Source organism: Alosa alosa, chromosome 14, assembly GCF_017589495.1.
Source record: "Alosa alosa isolate M-15738 ecotype Scorff River chromosome 14, AALO_Geno_1.1, whole genome shotgun sequence".
NCBI classification, from domain to species: domain Eukaryota; kingdom Metazoa; phylum Chordata; class Actinopteri; order Clupeiformes; family Clupeidae; genus Alosa; species Alosa alosa.
In genome coordinates, this window is record NC_063202.1 from 29,211,615 (window position 1) to 29,227,229 (window position 15,615).

At 42.2% G+C, this 15,615-nt stretch overlaps 1 protein-coding gene across 2 annotated transcripts in view; it reads left to right on the forward strand.

Moving 5' to 3' along the window:
* Window positions 1-270: 270 nt before the first annotated feature.
* Window positions 271-15,615, forward strand: part of nfat5b (nuclear factor of activated T cells 5b) — a 45,043-nt gene continuing 29,698 nt past the window's right edge. The window contains exon 1 of one of the 2 annotated variants that reach the window (XM_048262447.1): window positions 271-559. In XM_048262447.1, coding sequence (XP_048118404.1) covers window positions 487-559 — 73 coding nt within the window. In that variant the 5' untranslated portion in view covers window positions 271-486. The remainder of the gene's footprint in view (window positions 560-15,615) is intronic. The other variant, XM_048262446.1, reaches the window with a different exon arrangement.

Sequence of the window (15,615 nt, forward strand, 5' to 3'; positions counted from 1 at the left end):
TTTCTTGATGAAAATGTATATGGGTAGGCTTGCAGTGAGTTTGGATTGCAAACAGAACTGTCCAGAACATTCCAGAACTGTCCCAATCTAGGCCTAAAGTGGGCAAAATATAGGCCTAATAAAATAAAACCAGAAGCCAGTTTTCTAAAAATGACCTATGACCTTCATCTTTTGACAGCAACACACAGAATGAAACATGCTCAACATATCTGTGCAGCCTGTCCTGGTTGACGCGCCTGCGTTAGGTGGGAGGGGCAGCACAGGAAACAGAGCACATTGGAAACTCGTAGGTAGGCTAGTCATTTTACGGAGACCCGTACCTTATAGCGAGGATATGTAAACGGATGCATACGAATCTGCCTCTCTCTCTCTCCTGTAGCAGATACTTTGAATTCCTATTTTGACGTGTTTTCCAGATGATATTATAGCACTGGCACATTTCAAGAGCTGTTGACCAGTTTCCCACCTCTTCAGAGAGGGATTGCGATGCCCTCTGATTTCATATCTCTTCTGAGTGCGGACCTCGACCTTAATTCGCCCAAGTCCCTCTACTCTAAAGGTAAAGTTAGCTTTACACCATTGTTCGGGTTTCTGTTTTATCACGAACTCAGTGAAGGTATGCCTGCTAAGTTTAGTAAATATTTTACGGTGTGTGCGTTCATTCAGGCATGTGTGTGTGTGCGTGCGTGCGTAGTTTGTTTTCTTTTCCTACCACACGTAAACTTGACTAAACGTTAGCTAGCTTGTCAAGATCATTAGCAAGCCTCACTATGTCACGCAGTTACTGTCTGATATCTCTTTTCTTCGGCAGGCTTTTCTTAACGTGCTATGTCAATGTCCTGTGAATATCTTGTCGTTTCACATATGTGAGTGATGTTTGCATACAGTCTCAGGTGACTTAACGTTAGCTGTTAACTTGACTAGCTAGCGTCTCAGTAAACTTAATACTTGAGGGGGCGGGTCAATCCTCCCTGTTAATGTAGTTAAACGTTAGGCTAAACTGACTTGGATAAACTCTTACTCTTAAGAAACCGAGAAAGACACTGGTGATGTTGAACACATTAATAAAACGCACAGGTTGTATTTGGTCCACTCCACTAATATGACCTCTCTCGGGATTTCAGCATCTGCTGTTTCTTCCTCACATATTCTGAGGATATCAGTAGTAGCGTGTTCATCAGAGGTATCTGGCTAGCGTAATGGCTAATTTAGAGTTTTAGAGTTTAGAGTTTCAAAGTTTCACATTACATTTTCAGCACGCCTGTGTGGATACTTTAGATCTGTTTAAGATTTATTGTGCGTTACCTAAGGCATTTCTGCTTCTTCATTGACCAGTCTCTATATTCATCTTCACAAAATAGAATGTTCGCAGTACGCTTGATCAATTTTAGATAGAATGTTACCATTTGGCTGTGGGTCGCGAGTTGCCACGTTGAGTTTTTTAAACGATTTGCCGCCGCTCATAGTAAGTAAGATGGCCTCTTTTTGGATATGTTATAGTGGTCTAATAACGGATGGCTGTCTGACACGAGACTTTTCGAAAGATAGTTTTGAAAACGTTTCTCAGAATACCATTTTTAGAAAATAAGGCTAGAAATTCTTATGTCTAACTGAACATATCTATTTACTTTGTCGTGTTGCAGGCTATGTTAGCTAACTGCTTTAAATGCCTAAAATAGCTGTCAAGTGCATGATCACATCAGTGAATTGTATTCACTATTGAGTGTTGTCTTTAAACCAAGTAGCCTAGTTTTTCGCAATCTTTTTGTTGGAAGCATACAACCTTTTGTTTCATTGATTGTGCAATCTTCTTCCTAAGTGGTTGCCCATTTTCAAAGGTTAGTAGGCCTATTGTCAAAACTATAGACTAAAACTTTAACAAGAATACCAGCTCTGCATTCAGTTTGATGCATTTCACTGTCATGATGTAGCCATATCCTTGAAGTCAAGTTGACATTGATCCCACCAAAGCACATTTTTGCTCTAGAGGACATTGCCAATAAAAACAAGGGTGGCTTACATTTCAACTATATACTACATCTTATTGCTCTCACCTCACCTAATCTGTAATGACTGAGGGGGTCAGCAATTTATGTGTGTATGGGTTTCGCCTCACTTCCAAACCAGTGTCACCTGGTGAAATTGGTTTTGGATAAAGGTAAAGAAGCCATTAAAGAAACGTATTCCTTAAACCATTGAATGCTGAATGACAAATGATCCCTAATCTGGTGATTAAAAAACTGAATGTAATGTTGATTACATTGGATTTAAGATTTTGTTACATTTAAGTGATTGAACAAGGCTGACCACATTTAGATCTATGAAAGAAAGAGGTAATCACAAAATGACCTTGTGGTGGAATGGCATTCTTTCAGACATTCTTTATGATTGTTTACCAAAGCCCTAGGACAGTGTTTTGGTTTCAGTGGATCAAACTGACCTGTTTAGCTAACGGAAATGTACATTACCTATTGTGTGCACCTCAACAATAACAGAATGAAGGCAATGATTGCCTCAAACATTCCCTCTTGACTAGTTATGACTCATGTTCAATATTTATGCCTTCTCCTGCTGTTTGGAGATAGATAGATAGATAGATAGATAGATAGATAGATACATTTTCCTGGAGGAAAATTAGGCATCCATTAGCTTATGATAGTCATACACATAATATACAGAATAAGAAAAACACTCGCAACACTGTAAGTAAATACAATGGTCTATCCACCAGACTTCAGATTCCAGGCAAGCCCTCTCCCTTGGTGTATTTTCAATTTCCTGTGTGTTTCTATCTCTTCGTATTGCTTGTAAAAAAACTCTGCTGATTTCCCTGGGTACTTCCTCTGGCATAGTTCTAAGCTCATAATGACAGACAAAATAAGAGACAAAACTGTTCTCAGATTTTATTTCTTTAATTTTGATTTTGTCACGACTGTCTTGTGTCGAATGTAAACTGGCAATGCTAAAACTTGTCTTATCATAGTTGATTGGCTTATGACTCATCCACCTACAGCAATTTGGCACTTTTGATGTAGGTTTTTACTTCTTTTTTTTAGCCAAAAAGTAATCCTGTTTTGGGGCATTATAAAATAAGAATCCAGGCTAAATACCTAGGTACAGCTGGCATTACATAAGGACTAAGCCTGTAGGTAATCCTGGGTAAAGGTTCACTGATGGCTGCTGCAGTTGTTGTTATTGAAGTATTTTGAGCATGACTGAGGTGCAGACAGCAAACCTTGCCTTGGGTGGCTTTCAATGTTTTCTTGTACAGGCCTCTGTCTCTCATTGGCCATTGAGATGCTATTAACTGTTCAGGAGGTTTACTGTTTATGGTCTGGCGCTATATAGTGTTTTGATGTTTTTCTAGTGCCATTTTGGTTTTTAAGTAATTTGTTTTAAATGTGTTGATAAGAAAAACATTTCTCACGAGTCCCTGTCGGGGACTGTCTGCCAGCTGGACTATGTAGTGAAAACCACTTGTGTAAAGCTTATTCAGTTCCCTCACTCGTGTAGGCTACCTCTCCTTCACTCAGTTTTTGTTGTAACTGATTGTTCTTTTCGAGGGAGATATTAAGCTCCTTGTTGCAATTCAGCAGTTGTCCTAGGTCAGTGAAAGTGTTTCCTTTGACACTCTGTTTGATATGTTTTTGTCTGTTTTCAGTTTCTTTATTAATCTTTTCACCTGCATTTCTGTTAAGATCTGCCCATGAGAAAAAGCATGGATGACCAGATGTTGTCCACCTTGCACAGTTAAGTTAGTTCCTTAAATGCATCTGTTTTTCTCCTGTTCTTGGTTGACGCAGAGGGGGGGACAGTGAGAGGGAATGCTGAAAAGCTGCCCAGGCCTACGGGCACACAAACGTGCTCTCTGTTCCCCAGTGTGGAGGTGCCCTGAGTAAATGCCACAGGCATAGCGGTTTTGCCACGATGGCAGAATGGCACAGAGGTGTGTGTGTTTGCCTGTGTGAAGTGCATGCATGCATTTGGAAAGGGTTGAAGAATGTTCTCACTGGTATTGTGACGACTGATAGTATAAGTGTGAATAAATATCGAAAGCTGGTTTCACATCAGACTTTATTAATGTGCGCAGAGATGGCCTGGACATGTTTTGCTTCTTTTTTTCTGAGTAGCTTAAGTGTTTATTGAAAACACTCTGTATTGAAGTGTGCTGGATTCTTGGATTGCCAACTACAACATAATAGTTTAGCTTGACACATTGAACCCAAAGGAATGTTCAGGCTATTGTGAATGGGAAGGAATGATCCACATCGATCCTGGGTTTGAAGCTTCAGTTTGTTGGCGTTATGTTTTTACAGGGCAAAGCATTGGAAATCCATTGTTGGGAAGTGGTTGAGGCACGTTTTTGAGGCAGCAAGGGATTTATTTGTTTTCATCTTTTTATTTTCCACCATGCAATTTTGCCCTAGGAAAAGGCCTTGCTTGAGTGGCTAACTGTTTTACATAATCACAATCCAAAGGAGTTGTGCAAAGCCTCAGGAAATCTTTATCCAACTTTTGTAATGAGAACAGAGTGAGAGGTTGAGAGAAGGCTTTAGGATCGGCTTCTCATGTGTGCCAAACTTCTCCACCATGAGGTTTGCCTCATTGCAGAATGTTTGTCATGTGTGTGTCTGTCTATGTGTCACGTCCTCTGTGTTGGTTATCTGTTGTGTGTTGGGTGCCCCTGGCCACAGGGAGCATGCTAATGAGGGAGCCGGCTCACGTGACCGCTGCATGGAAACAGAGCTGTGTGGAGACGTAGCTGAACATACGGTTGAGCATTCCCCAAGGATGGCAAGACGCCTTGGAGTTGAGACTCATAAGTGTATTTTTAGCTGTAATTCACATGGTGGGCAGTGTGTGTATATATTTGAGGAGTGTGTGTGTGTGTGTGAGTGTGAGTGTGTGTGTGTGTTTGTGTTTGTTAGTTACCACATAAGACATCCTTGGGAAAGGATGCTAAGCATTGTTGAGGTTGTAGGCTGATATATTTCTACCCAAACTCAGGCAAGACTATGTTTATAATGCACAAGATAATAAAAGTGGCACATATTCGGGGCGTAAAATGAAAAAAGTTTAGTTATTTTAGCCCACTCTTCAACCTGATGTCCTCCCTCTTAACATCAGTGCCAGTGCTAATGCACACTATTCAACCCAGTTTCTTGTATTTTTTACTGTTCATTGCTACTGTGTAACTGGTTCTCCCTCTTATCAAAGCACCTGTCCTCCTCCCTGACATCTCTCCTTGCAGAGACCTCAGGGGGATTTTCATTATCTAGCCGATGCAAACTGATGAGCTCCTCTCCTCTGATAGAGGAGATCTAGAGCTTATGCATGTTTTTTATTTTATTTATTTTTTTACTGCAGACACATTTTGAACGTTTATGCATGCTGCAGTTTATGCATGCTGCAGAAAGTTCTGTAACATTCTTTGTATGTCATATTATCCACTTGCTATTCAGAATTCCTCTGTCAGGAAAAAATAATAGATCACTATTTGCTCAATCAATGTGTTAAGAGGTATGGTCCACATGCAACAACATAGCTATATTTATCCTCTTCAAGATGCCTTGAAAGTCAAATATCCTTTTGAATTACTGAAGTTGCAAGCAGCTTACTTCATGCAAAATATTATTGTGAAATTACATTTTCTTTCCCTGTGTTCATTTCGATCCGAATGTCAAACAGAAAGGACATTTTTTTCAGCCTTGTGTGGTATCTTTCAATACCTATGTTTGAGATCTAAGTAGGGTTATTGTCGGTCTACTTAAGACATATGCTGCTTGTTTCCCCTGCACTTACCCTGTCTTAAGCTTTTCACTGTTTAAACACCTTTGTACTGTGGCATTCCCATCAAACGCCAGTCTTGACTTCAGCGGTCTGTTCAAGCTGTATATAGTTATGAATAGACCTAGCTGTTTTTGCTATTAAGTCCATGCACCAGCTTTTTCAGTGACCTACAGACTCTCACCTCCTATTGCTGGGCTCCCTGGAGGGGGTTTAAGTTTACTGATCCCTGATCCAGTGAAGGTGAATGGTCCTAGGAATGCCCAGATGGACCTTTTGAAGTGTGACGGTGATCTTTGTTATCGCAGCGGCCTGGTCATGGGATTGTCCTCTCTACTGGATTCAACCAGCCAGTGAGTGCTTTATCTCTGCCCGTGGAGGACTCTTGTACCTGAAAACGGGAGTAATTTTTTTAAATGGTTGAGACGAATGGTTGACCATGGCTCTACCAGCAAACCCAGCTGTCGTTTAAAATGGTGATAGCAATTCCATTATCAATCATGAATCCAGTCCATTGTTACCCTTTGGAAAATGATAGTCCATTACAGCCCCTTCAGGTAGTCTTTTGCGTCTTCCTCATATGTTCTGATGCACTACACTCTTACTGTTAAGCTGAATGCTAAGGAGGAGATATGCAGACATGAGTCTTTCTTGTTATAGGCCTTTTTGTCTTACACTGCTGCAGTCTCTGTCTATTCAAACAGTTATGAGTGGAATAGACACAATGTGCATTGACTTGTTTGAGTGATGAAACATGATGTAGGCATCTAGCAACCTCCCACCTCTGATGTCACCATTTCACAGCCAGTTGCATGTTGGAGCTGTGCTGCTGACGGGCCTCATATTCCTTGTGGTGCCCGACTCTGAGAGAAAGGCCCCTAACCACAGGAGTAAGCACCCTCCACCTGTGTCTTAATGTTATACTGCAGAAAGTCACAAGTGGTTAATGGTTAACGCTAATTAAGCCACAGTTAAAAAAGTCATCAGCCTTGAGTCAAAATATTACCCCTTCCAATGTTTGCTGTGCACACCCCTGAGTCTGTTCAACCACCAGCAACACAATGCATGAGTGGTTTCCCACCAGTGCCACCAGCAACAGTCTCAAGGTAACATCAACACACACATCTCACCTTGAGAAGGGGTGTGGGTGTGTGTGTGTGTGTGTGTGGGGGGTCTATATCCTGTTGAAAGTTTTACCTGGCTGTACTTTACATGTGCATGTATTTTATTTATCTCAGTTTGATAGTTTCCTAGCTTTTTATGAATGATCAAGAAAGTTATCTGGTCTGATAAGATGGCTGTCTTCATACCCTAGCCTAATATAGTAATGGAATGCATTGCCCCCATTCCAGTGGAGTTATTTGCAGTTTACAGTATGAGAAATTGTCATGGAACTTGTTTTGGTCAATATATTTGTCATCACTTGCTGACAAGTTTAAAAATAACTGATGCCTCTGTCTTCTTAAACAGCTGTTTACTCAACATGCTCCTGTTGATCACAGGAGAGTTGCCTCCTGTCAGGGGAAAATGGTCAATCTCTCTCACTTAAATTGCAGAGTGTAGGAGTTCTGCGCAGCGCCAGTCCATTTTCTTTGCCTAAATCTACTGACACTGTGTATAACAGGAAGTTGCCAAGAGTGCTATCTGATAACATGAAATCCAAAACTAAGCTACAGTTATCTCAGACCATTACCATAATCGATATCAAGCTAGGAACATCTAATGCATGTCCACTAGTAGATGCATTAAAGAAGCTCTTGACTGTAGCATTGGCTGGTTAGACTTGTAGGTCATATTGGTAGTCTGGTGGACATGGTTGAAAATAATAACAATAAAAATAGTGTATTTGTCTGTAATGTACACATTATGTCAAGCTGGTATGATCTAAAACTACCATGTTGTGTTGTGCATATCTACTGGGAGTATGCATACATGCTGTAAGTGACTCCCAACTTAATTTGAAATTGGCAAATTGGTTGAAATTGGTTTCTCCCAGTGGTAGAACTGAAGTTTTCTGTTCTCATACAATTGTTAGGAATGTGACTACGTACAGTAAGCCTGGCTTTACTGGAATATTTAATCCCAGAGTCAACACTAACGTTTCATGGTACTGCAAAACAAACTCTTTAGCCTGTTTGAGGTCATGGCTTGCATATGATACAGTAAATATTTAATAAATCATATCATAGAGCATGGATTAAAGAAAAGATAGAATTTTAGTCACGTGGCTATACTGTATCTTCTATGGTCAAGACTAGTAGGCCCACTTCTTTACCTGAGCTGGAGTTGCCTTACTCTCTGGGCTCTGTTAGCATAATGTATTGTGTAATGTATATGTCTTTTTGTCTAATTCTCAGGCACTAATTGTCATGTTGCTCTCACCCTTTCAGGCCACTGGTTGGTAACACTCTCATGATAAAAATAAAGATGACTTGTGAGCTCTGCTGAGCCCAAACTTCCATTTTAGACCTGAGTGAAACATGGGTTTTAAGGTTACCAAAGAAATATGAATGTGCTAAATCAAAGTGGTGGTATGGTATTTTTTTTCCCTCGGGGCCAAATGAGGAGAGCGGGTAGGATGTCCAGATCAGCTTACAGACATCAACAGTTATGTTTGGCCCACCTATTGTTCTCCTCACAGTTCTGCCATCTGCAGTGTCATAGCACTGGAGCCTTTTTATTCAAACCTCTGATGGGTTTGTGAAAGGTAGCACTTTGAAACGATAGTAGCCTATGTCTTCTCCCAGGGAAAGAGAGAGAAAGAAAAAGGAAGAGAGAGAAAGGGAGAAAAAAAGAGATGGGTGGAGGGAGACATTTTGCACACCTCAGAGCAGTTGTGCAATCTCCATTTAATATGTTTTATATTCCTTTGTCCTGACTCACCTGTGACTTGGCTGTGGGGGTGGACAGAGATGGCGTTATTGTGGTTGTGGCGCCTCATCCGGATTCCCTGTGGACTCGTAATGCCCCAGATTCCCCTCTTTAGAACTTATGTGTTTTTATATGACGCTGCTCTGACCCTGGGATTTTTTTAAATTTGTTTTTAAGTTTCATAATGGCTGCTTGCGACCCAACTCAAAAACGGACACAGGCTGTATACTAGGTTTACGAGTAGAGAATGTGCCAAGCGGCTTGATGTAGAAAAGTCTTTCATCTCTGTAGTGTGCCTAAACAGTTTTGTAGAATGCCTATTGCCAGTTTTACAAATGAACCACACCTCAGGTCAGGTCACTCGAGTTTACCTGAAGTGGGCCAGGCTGAAGTGTAATTAGTCAGCGTGCTGGGAGGCAATACATACAAATGAGCATGATGAAACCTGTTAGCTGCCGGAGGAGATATAAAGACTTAAGATATATATCTTCATGAAGAGGAGCCAGTGTGCAGTGCTCCGTATTTTCAGTTTATAAATCCCTCTTGATAACGACAGCTGTGTGAGTTAGAGGAAACCGACAGTCTCGCTCCGATTGGCTCTACTCTCATCATGCCAACATTGGCCAACCTTTGCTGTGAAATGACCCATGTAAATTCACATACACTCAGTGTTGGGGGTAACGCGTTACTGTAATTTCGTTACTTTATTGGGTAAAGAAGTAAGGTAATGCATTACAATTCAAATTTCAGTCATTTGATACAGTTACTGAATAAATGTAACGTCCATTCCTGTGTTACTCTTGATGTCTCTAATATATTGACTTATTGTTTCCATAGCAGCATGCAGTGATTGCTTATTGAAAATATTGATTAGCCTAGACACATTATTTCATTGTAGAGAAATGCTCAAGACTCAAGACCTCAAATGTTTTCTAAACAACAAAAACAGAAAGGATGCAGCAGGCAGCAAATGTAGAAGAGTCATTTCCAGTGGAAGAAAAAAATGCTGAATGAAGCCCAAAGCTTTACTGATGTTAAAACACACACACATAACGGTAAAATAAAAATAAACAAAAGCTACATTTAGCAATGACGGTGACAAAATGAATATAGGCGTGAAACTAGGCTACTTTTACTGTAGCTGACCAGTGCCAAATCTGAAATTGCGAATATTAACAATGTAGCCTAACTCTTTGAATGTTGCACCCTGGTTAGAGACCAACTCGAAAGTAAAAGTAACGATAACGAGTAACACGTTACTTTCCAAAATGACTAACTTCATTACAATTTTAAAAAAGTAACAAATAACTTGTAACACATTATTTTTTTGAGTACGACCCCAACAGGAGACATGCAGGAGACATGCTGTTGTTTTTCTGGTCACTGGTGGCGATGACTCTGAGGGGCTGACCACAAGCCAGGCACCACAGGCCTTCTTATGAGTGTGCGCGCTCCCTCTCTGGTTGTTTCTAATTAATCAGCAGACACTCTAAAGCCTTAATTAGATTGCGTGCCAAATCCTCTTACATGATTACTATGCTGAAGGTGTGGTCTTAGTCTGGCTGAGTATGGAGGCTGAAGGGCAAATCAAGTTCTGCTGCTGCCCCCGGTGAGATGGCTCTTAAACCTGACGCCATTAAACCTATGGTGGCCATTTTAATGTCTTTGGTCACAGGGACCCCTGATGGCTCTACTTTTCACTGTTTTGCTGTTTCTGTGATTGTGTAACCAGCAGCTTGTCTACAAAATTGATATCAGTGGAGTGGAGAAATATCAAACACGGTCGCAATACAGTGCCGTTTTCTTTTCTTTTCTCAATGGTCTTATCAATCAACAAACACACTAATCGATCAACTCCAAAAAATAATCTTTAAGACTTATAACCTAAATGTGTTCTTTTCAGATACTATAGATTGTTTTAAATAGTCATTGGAGATCTATGGATAGCTTTTAGAATGTATCCCCTGCTGTCTAAAGGTGATGTTTGATCGTCTATTTCATGGGCTGATGAGTAAATGGTTTGGAGTCTTTAATAGTTGCCCTCTGCAAACAAAGCGGTTACTGATACAGCGACCACCTCAAACGAGTGGCCATCAATCATTCACCCAGAAAAAGGGTCCATTAGCTCTCTCCCTTCCATTTTGTTAGACCAAATAAAGTCTCTTTTATGTTGTTTTTACGTAAAATCGACTTCTTTTCGTTTGTATTTCTCTCTGGGCACCTGATGGCTGTAGAAGAACAGTAAAAAGCATGTGTATTTGTTGAGTGATGCTCAGTGATGTCATGTGGCCGGTTTGTTTTAGGCTGGCTGTTATGAAAGCAACCCCTCTTTTGCCACCGCATGGTTTTGCTGCCAGCAGAAGAGGTCCTTGTGAGGGTTCGTACACAAGCTCCTTGTGGAAGGCAGCTCGTCCACCTACCAGCAAAGGAACCAAGCCTTGCAGTCACATGTGCATCCTTCCCAAAGGGAATGGGGATGTGGCATCTCCCCATAGCCTGTGTGTGTGTGTGTGTGTGTGTGTGTGTGTGTGCGTGCGTCTGTCGCTGCGTGGGTGTGTGTATGCACAGAGGTTTGGCTTGTGTAAATAGCTGGAATTCCACAGCGCTCTGAGGTCTTGCTTTCATCTGAGCCTAGTGTCTGTTCCTCCTCCTGCTGGTGGAAGCCGCTGGTAAACAGAGTGCAGACAAGCGCTTCCCTGTGCAGACAGACATTGTTGATCTCCATCCCACAGCCTCCAGCAAGTCCCCTCGCTTAGTGCACGCACCATCATGTGATCTAAAAGCAGAGGCAGATTAAAGGTTCACTGCTTCGACGTTCACAACAACCCCACATCCCTTCCTGTCAGGATCACATTCCAAGTTTAGGTGTTGTGTGTCAGCCATGCGGCCAGGCCAGCATGGGTTCAGTAGTAAACTTAGCGTATTGACTGACGTGAATGTTTTCACCAGTCAGGCAGTGGTAATCTAATTACAAGAGTGGTTTTAGGTCACGGTATTATTAGGTGACGTGGAGGAGGTGATTGCCATGATGGCTGAACTCTGTGACATGCAACACAGGTTACCTCTACCATGTTTCCACTAGGCTTAATCGTGCTGTGGCAGAGCCACACGCAATCAGAGCAGTGTCCGTATTGCTACAGCCAGGCAGTAGGAGCACCTGGTGATAGAAGTTAGCTTTGGGGGAATCCACTTGATTGCGCTAAGCACATCACACACAGTATGACTAAAGCTGACTCCTGGAGAAGTGGCATTTATAGGAATTTTGTCTGGCTATCACCTGTTTTTGGTTATTTTGTGTTTGGGGGGATTATGACTACCGGTACTTTGTTTCATATCATGTCACTGGAAGTATTACATCACTTCCAAAGCTTTTGCATCACTTCGAAAGAAAATGGCTTGTGCAATTCAGTCTCAGAACCTGAGAGCCTGTTGCCCTGCCAGCATAGGCCCATCAGAATGAAGAAAGTCGCTAATGTGCCTCAACATGAGTTGTAATGATCTTCAACATAAAAGCCTAAGTCACACTAGAGCATTTATGAAGACCCACCACAGGATTGGATTCCTGTCATACATCCTAAATCGTCCCGTGGCTACCATAATCACTCACTGCTTCCTAGCCTGGTCCCCACTGCATGGAATAGATTACTCATAATAGGAAGCACATGGTGGCACCCAGAATGGAGTAAACATCCGCCCTGTTGCCCACTGGTCTTGTATTGATATCTCTCTCTCTCTTTCTTACTTTCTTTCTTTCTCTCTCTATCTCTCTCTCTCTCCCTCTTTCAAACCTAGTCATACATTTTTGTCTGTTCACAGATTTATTTCAAGGTTGTTCTATTGTTTGCCCAAGACAGAGTGACGCTAGCCTAATAATAACATATGGCACGGCCGTGCCAACTGGCCCCCATGAGACCACGTTACGATGTGAGATGTTCATAAAGGACGACTCCTGTGCCCAGCGTTCCTCTGGATATCTCTTTCAAAAAGATGTCATTACTAATTTGTCATCAGCAGGAAAGCTGTTTTAGTACATTATTTCAACAGTCCAGATTACAATAGGCAAACCACCACATTTCTTCAGAGCGCATGATGGATTTACACGCTAGAGCAACAGGCATACTTCCTGTTTGAAAGGCTGATGCATTGGCGCATTAATTTGTGCCATGTAAATCACTTCCAAGGAAGTAGAGATTCCATTTTTGACACTTCTATACCCTGAACATTCGACATTGTGCTCAAAGTTGTCAATGCAGCTTCCCCTGAAACATGACTCATTCAGTTAAAGCAACAGTTTGGAATTTGGGTCTTAAAGGATAATTCCGGTGTGATTTTGACCTAAAGTGTGTTGAAACATGATAACGAGTGTGAATGGATGTCTCATAGCTCACCTCGGCTTGTCCCCTGCACTCAGAAATCTGGCGCTAGTTAGCCAATGCTACCAACACAGTCGTTGTGGTGCCTCGGGCATCGGCCTAGCCATGCAAATAAATCACTGTTTTACACCATTTACGAGGCTCAAAGTAGCTCCATACTTCATTGGTAGACTTCCGAGGGCCTTGCCATTTAAAACGAGACATAGAGAACTTTTGAAAAAGCACTGGTAGTTTATTTACAAGACGATTTATACAGACAGTACCTTAAGGAATTTTACCGTTAGACGCCATCTTGAATTTAGTCAAGATAAATTCGGCGATAGAGTGAAACGAACAGGTATGATAAAGGGATCAGATTCCAAAAATAATTCCGTGGAAATGCATGGATTCCAGTTGCTGCTACTGGAAGAAACGGGAATCCATGCATTTCCACTGAATTATTTTTGGAATCTGATCCCTTATCATACCTGTTCATTCTTACTCGTCGCTCTACATATCGTGACTAAATTCAAGATGGCTGCAAACGCTAAACTTCGTGAATATACTGTCTGCATAAATCGTCTTGTAAGTAAACTACCAGTGCTTTTTCAAAGTTCTCAATGTCTCGTTTTAAATGTCAGGGCCCTCGGAAGTCTACCAATGAAGTGTGGAGATACATTGAGCCTCGTAAATGGTGTAAAACAGTGATTTATTTGCATGGCTAGCCCGATGCCGAAGCACCACCATTGAAAAAGCTGTTGGTAGCATCGGCTAACTAGCGCCAGATTTCTGAGTGCAGGGGACAAGCGAGGTGAGCTATGAGACATACGTTCACACTCGGTATCATGTTTCAACACACTTTAGGTCAATATCACACCGGAATTCTCCTTTAAAGTAGTTGGACTACATAAGGCATGCAAAAACCTTGAGCAAACTTACAACACTCGAGTTGGGATTTATAAAAACTTCTCCGAGTTGGGATTTATAAAAAGTTTGCTAGCATACTAACTTTTTATATATAATAATACAGTGTCTTGTTGTAGCTGATTTATTGTGCATTTCCAGTTTGCAGGCAACCAACACCAAACTTGATTTTTAGGCCATCTAGCCTGGCCATAATCATGAAGTCCAAACATGAACATGAGCCTACACTGGGCATTGGAGTAGGTGGGCTGTTTACTGTATGTAAGTGTGGCCTCTGTGAAGACAGGCCTCTCCAGACAAGTCTTCTCACATTTGCAGGGCTAAAGAGTCCATTCTTCTCAGCTTCTGGCAGAGCCCACGGCCTGGCTGTTACATATGACTCTCTGTTTTCTTTTTAGTAATAATTGCTATGAGTAATGATGGCTGAGGCGGAGGAAGGAGCAAAGGGGCACTACAGTTAGGTGTTTGTGTGCTTTTTCTCTCAAGCTGTTTGTTAAATCTTTGCTCCTTGCTGTGTGATGGCTGACCGGAGAATAGATCTCCACAGGCAGCCATTTAATTCCACGCCCTGTCTCTTCATTAAACATTTAGCAACACTGGGATTGGCAGGCGGGCAGAGCTCTCGGGTGACGCAGGCAGATCGCCTTCTCCTCCTCCTCCTCCTTCTCCTCGCATCCGAGTCGAGAGCCGGAGCGAATTGTCAGGTGGAACCGCACACAGCTGTGTTGTGGCAAACCTGAGACACACCTAAGCAGGCACTTCACCACTCACTGCCTGACTGAATGGCCTCAGGATTGGCTGGAGCCAGTGAAGTGTCCTCCACAGTGACTGTTTTAGAAAGTAAAAGTCCTGCTATTCCTTCTGCCTGTGCCCTGTCACAGGGGATATCACTAAGTAGCCAATCCACCTGGCTGAAGAATTGTGTTGATTTGGAACAGCTGGTTTAGTGAAGGGTTGGAATTTATACTGTATGTGGTCTAACTTTTACTTTCTGAGGCTGGGATGTCCAGCTCTGCCAGCCTCAGTGATCGAGCCTAAACCTCCAGATCATTAAGCTGTGGTCATGCTGAAACTGTGCCAGCAGTGTTGGGGGTGGGGTAGAGGTGGGGGCGGGGTTGTTGCAGCTATATGTGATGCCATTATCTGAACACGTTCTACATCACTGATAGGCACGCTGCTTTTCATCGAGTGAACACTGCTCAGTCGTCTCACCCCGGTAGCATCCGGTAGCAGCGTCACCCATGGCTGGCCATGATGTCATAGCCCAGCATGGACCATGCTCAGGCCTGTATTTGTTCAGCCATGTGACTGGCAGAGCGATGAGGGTACTGTAGAAGACGAACGTGGCTCAAGAGGAGTGCGTGCACAGCCGTGAGCTCACTCAGACAAGACGAGTCGCAGGTGGGCACCTGTGTGGCATGATGGCTGAGCCATCTGGATGTCGCTACGTGAATTAGGATGCCAGCAGCACTAATGTGCCACCCACACACCCCAGGGTTTCTGGGAACAGTAGGATAAAGGTGTCTAGGGACAGATCTATCAGGCAGTTTACAGAACTGATTGTTTCAAATCAGTTATAGTCTTTCAGCTAAAAGAAAAACTGCATTGAGGACATAGGTGGTAAAATATAAAATCAGGTTTCTCAGCCAAGTATACTTGCGTATACAAAGAATTTGGTCTG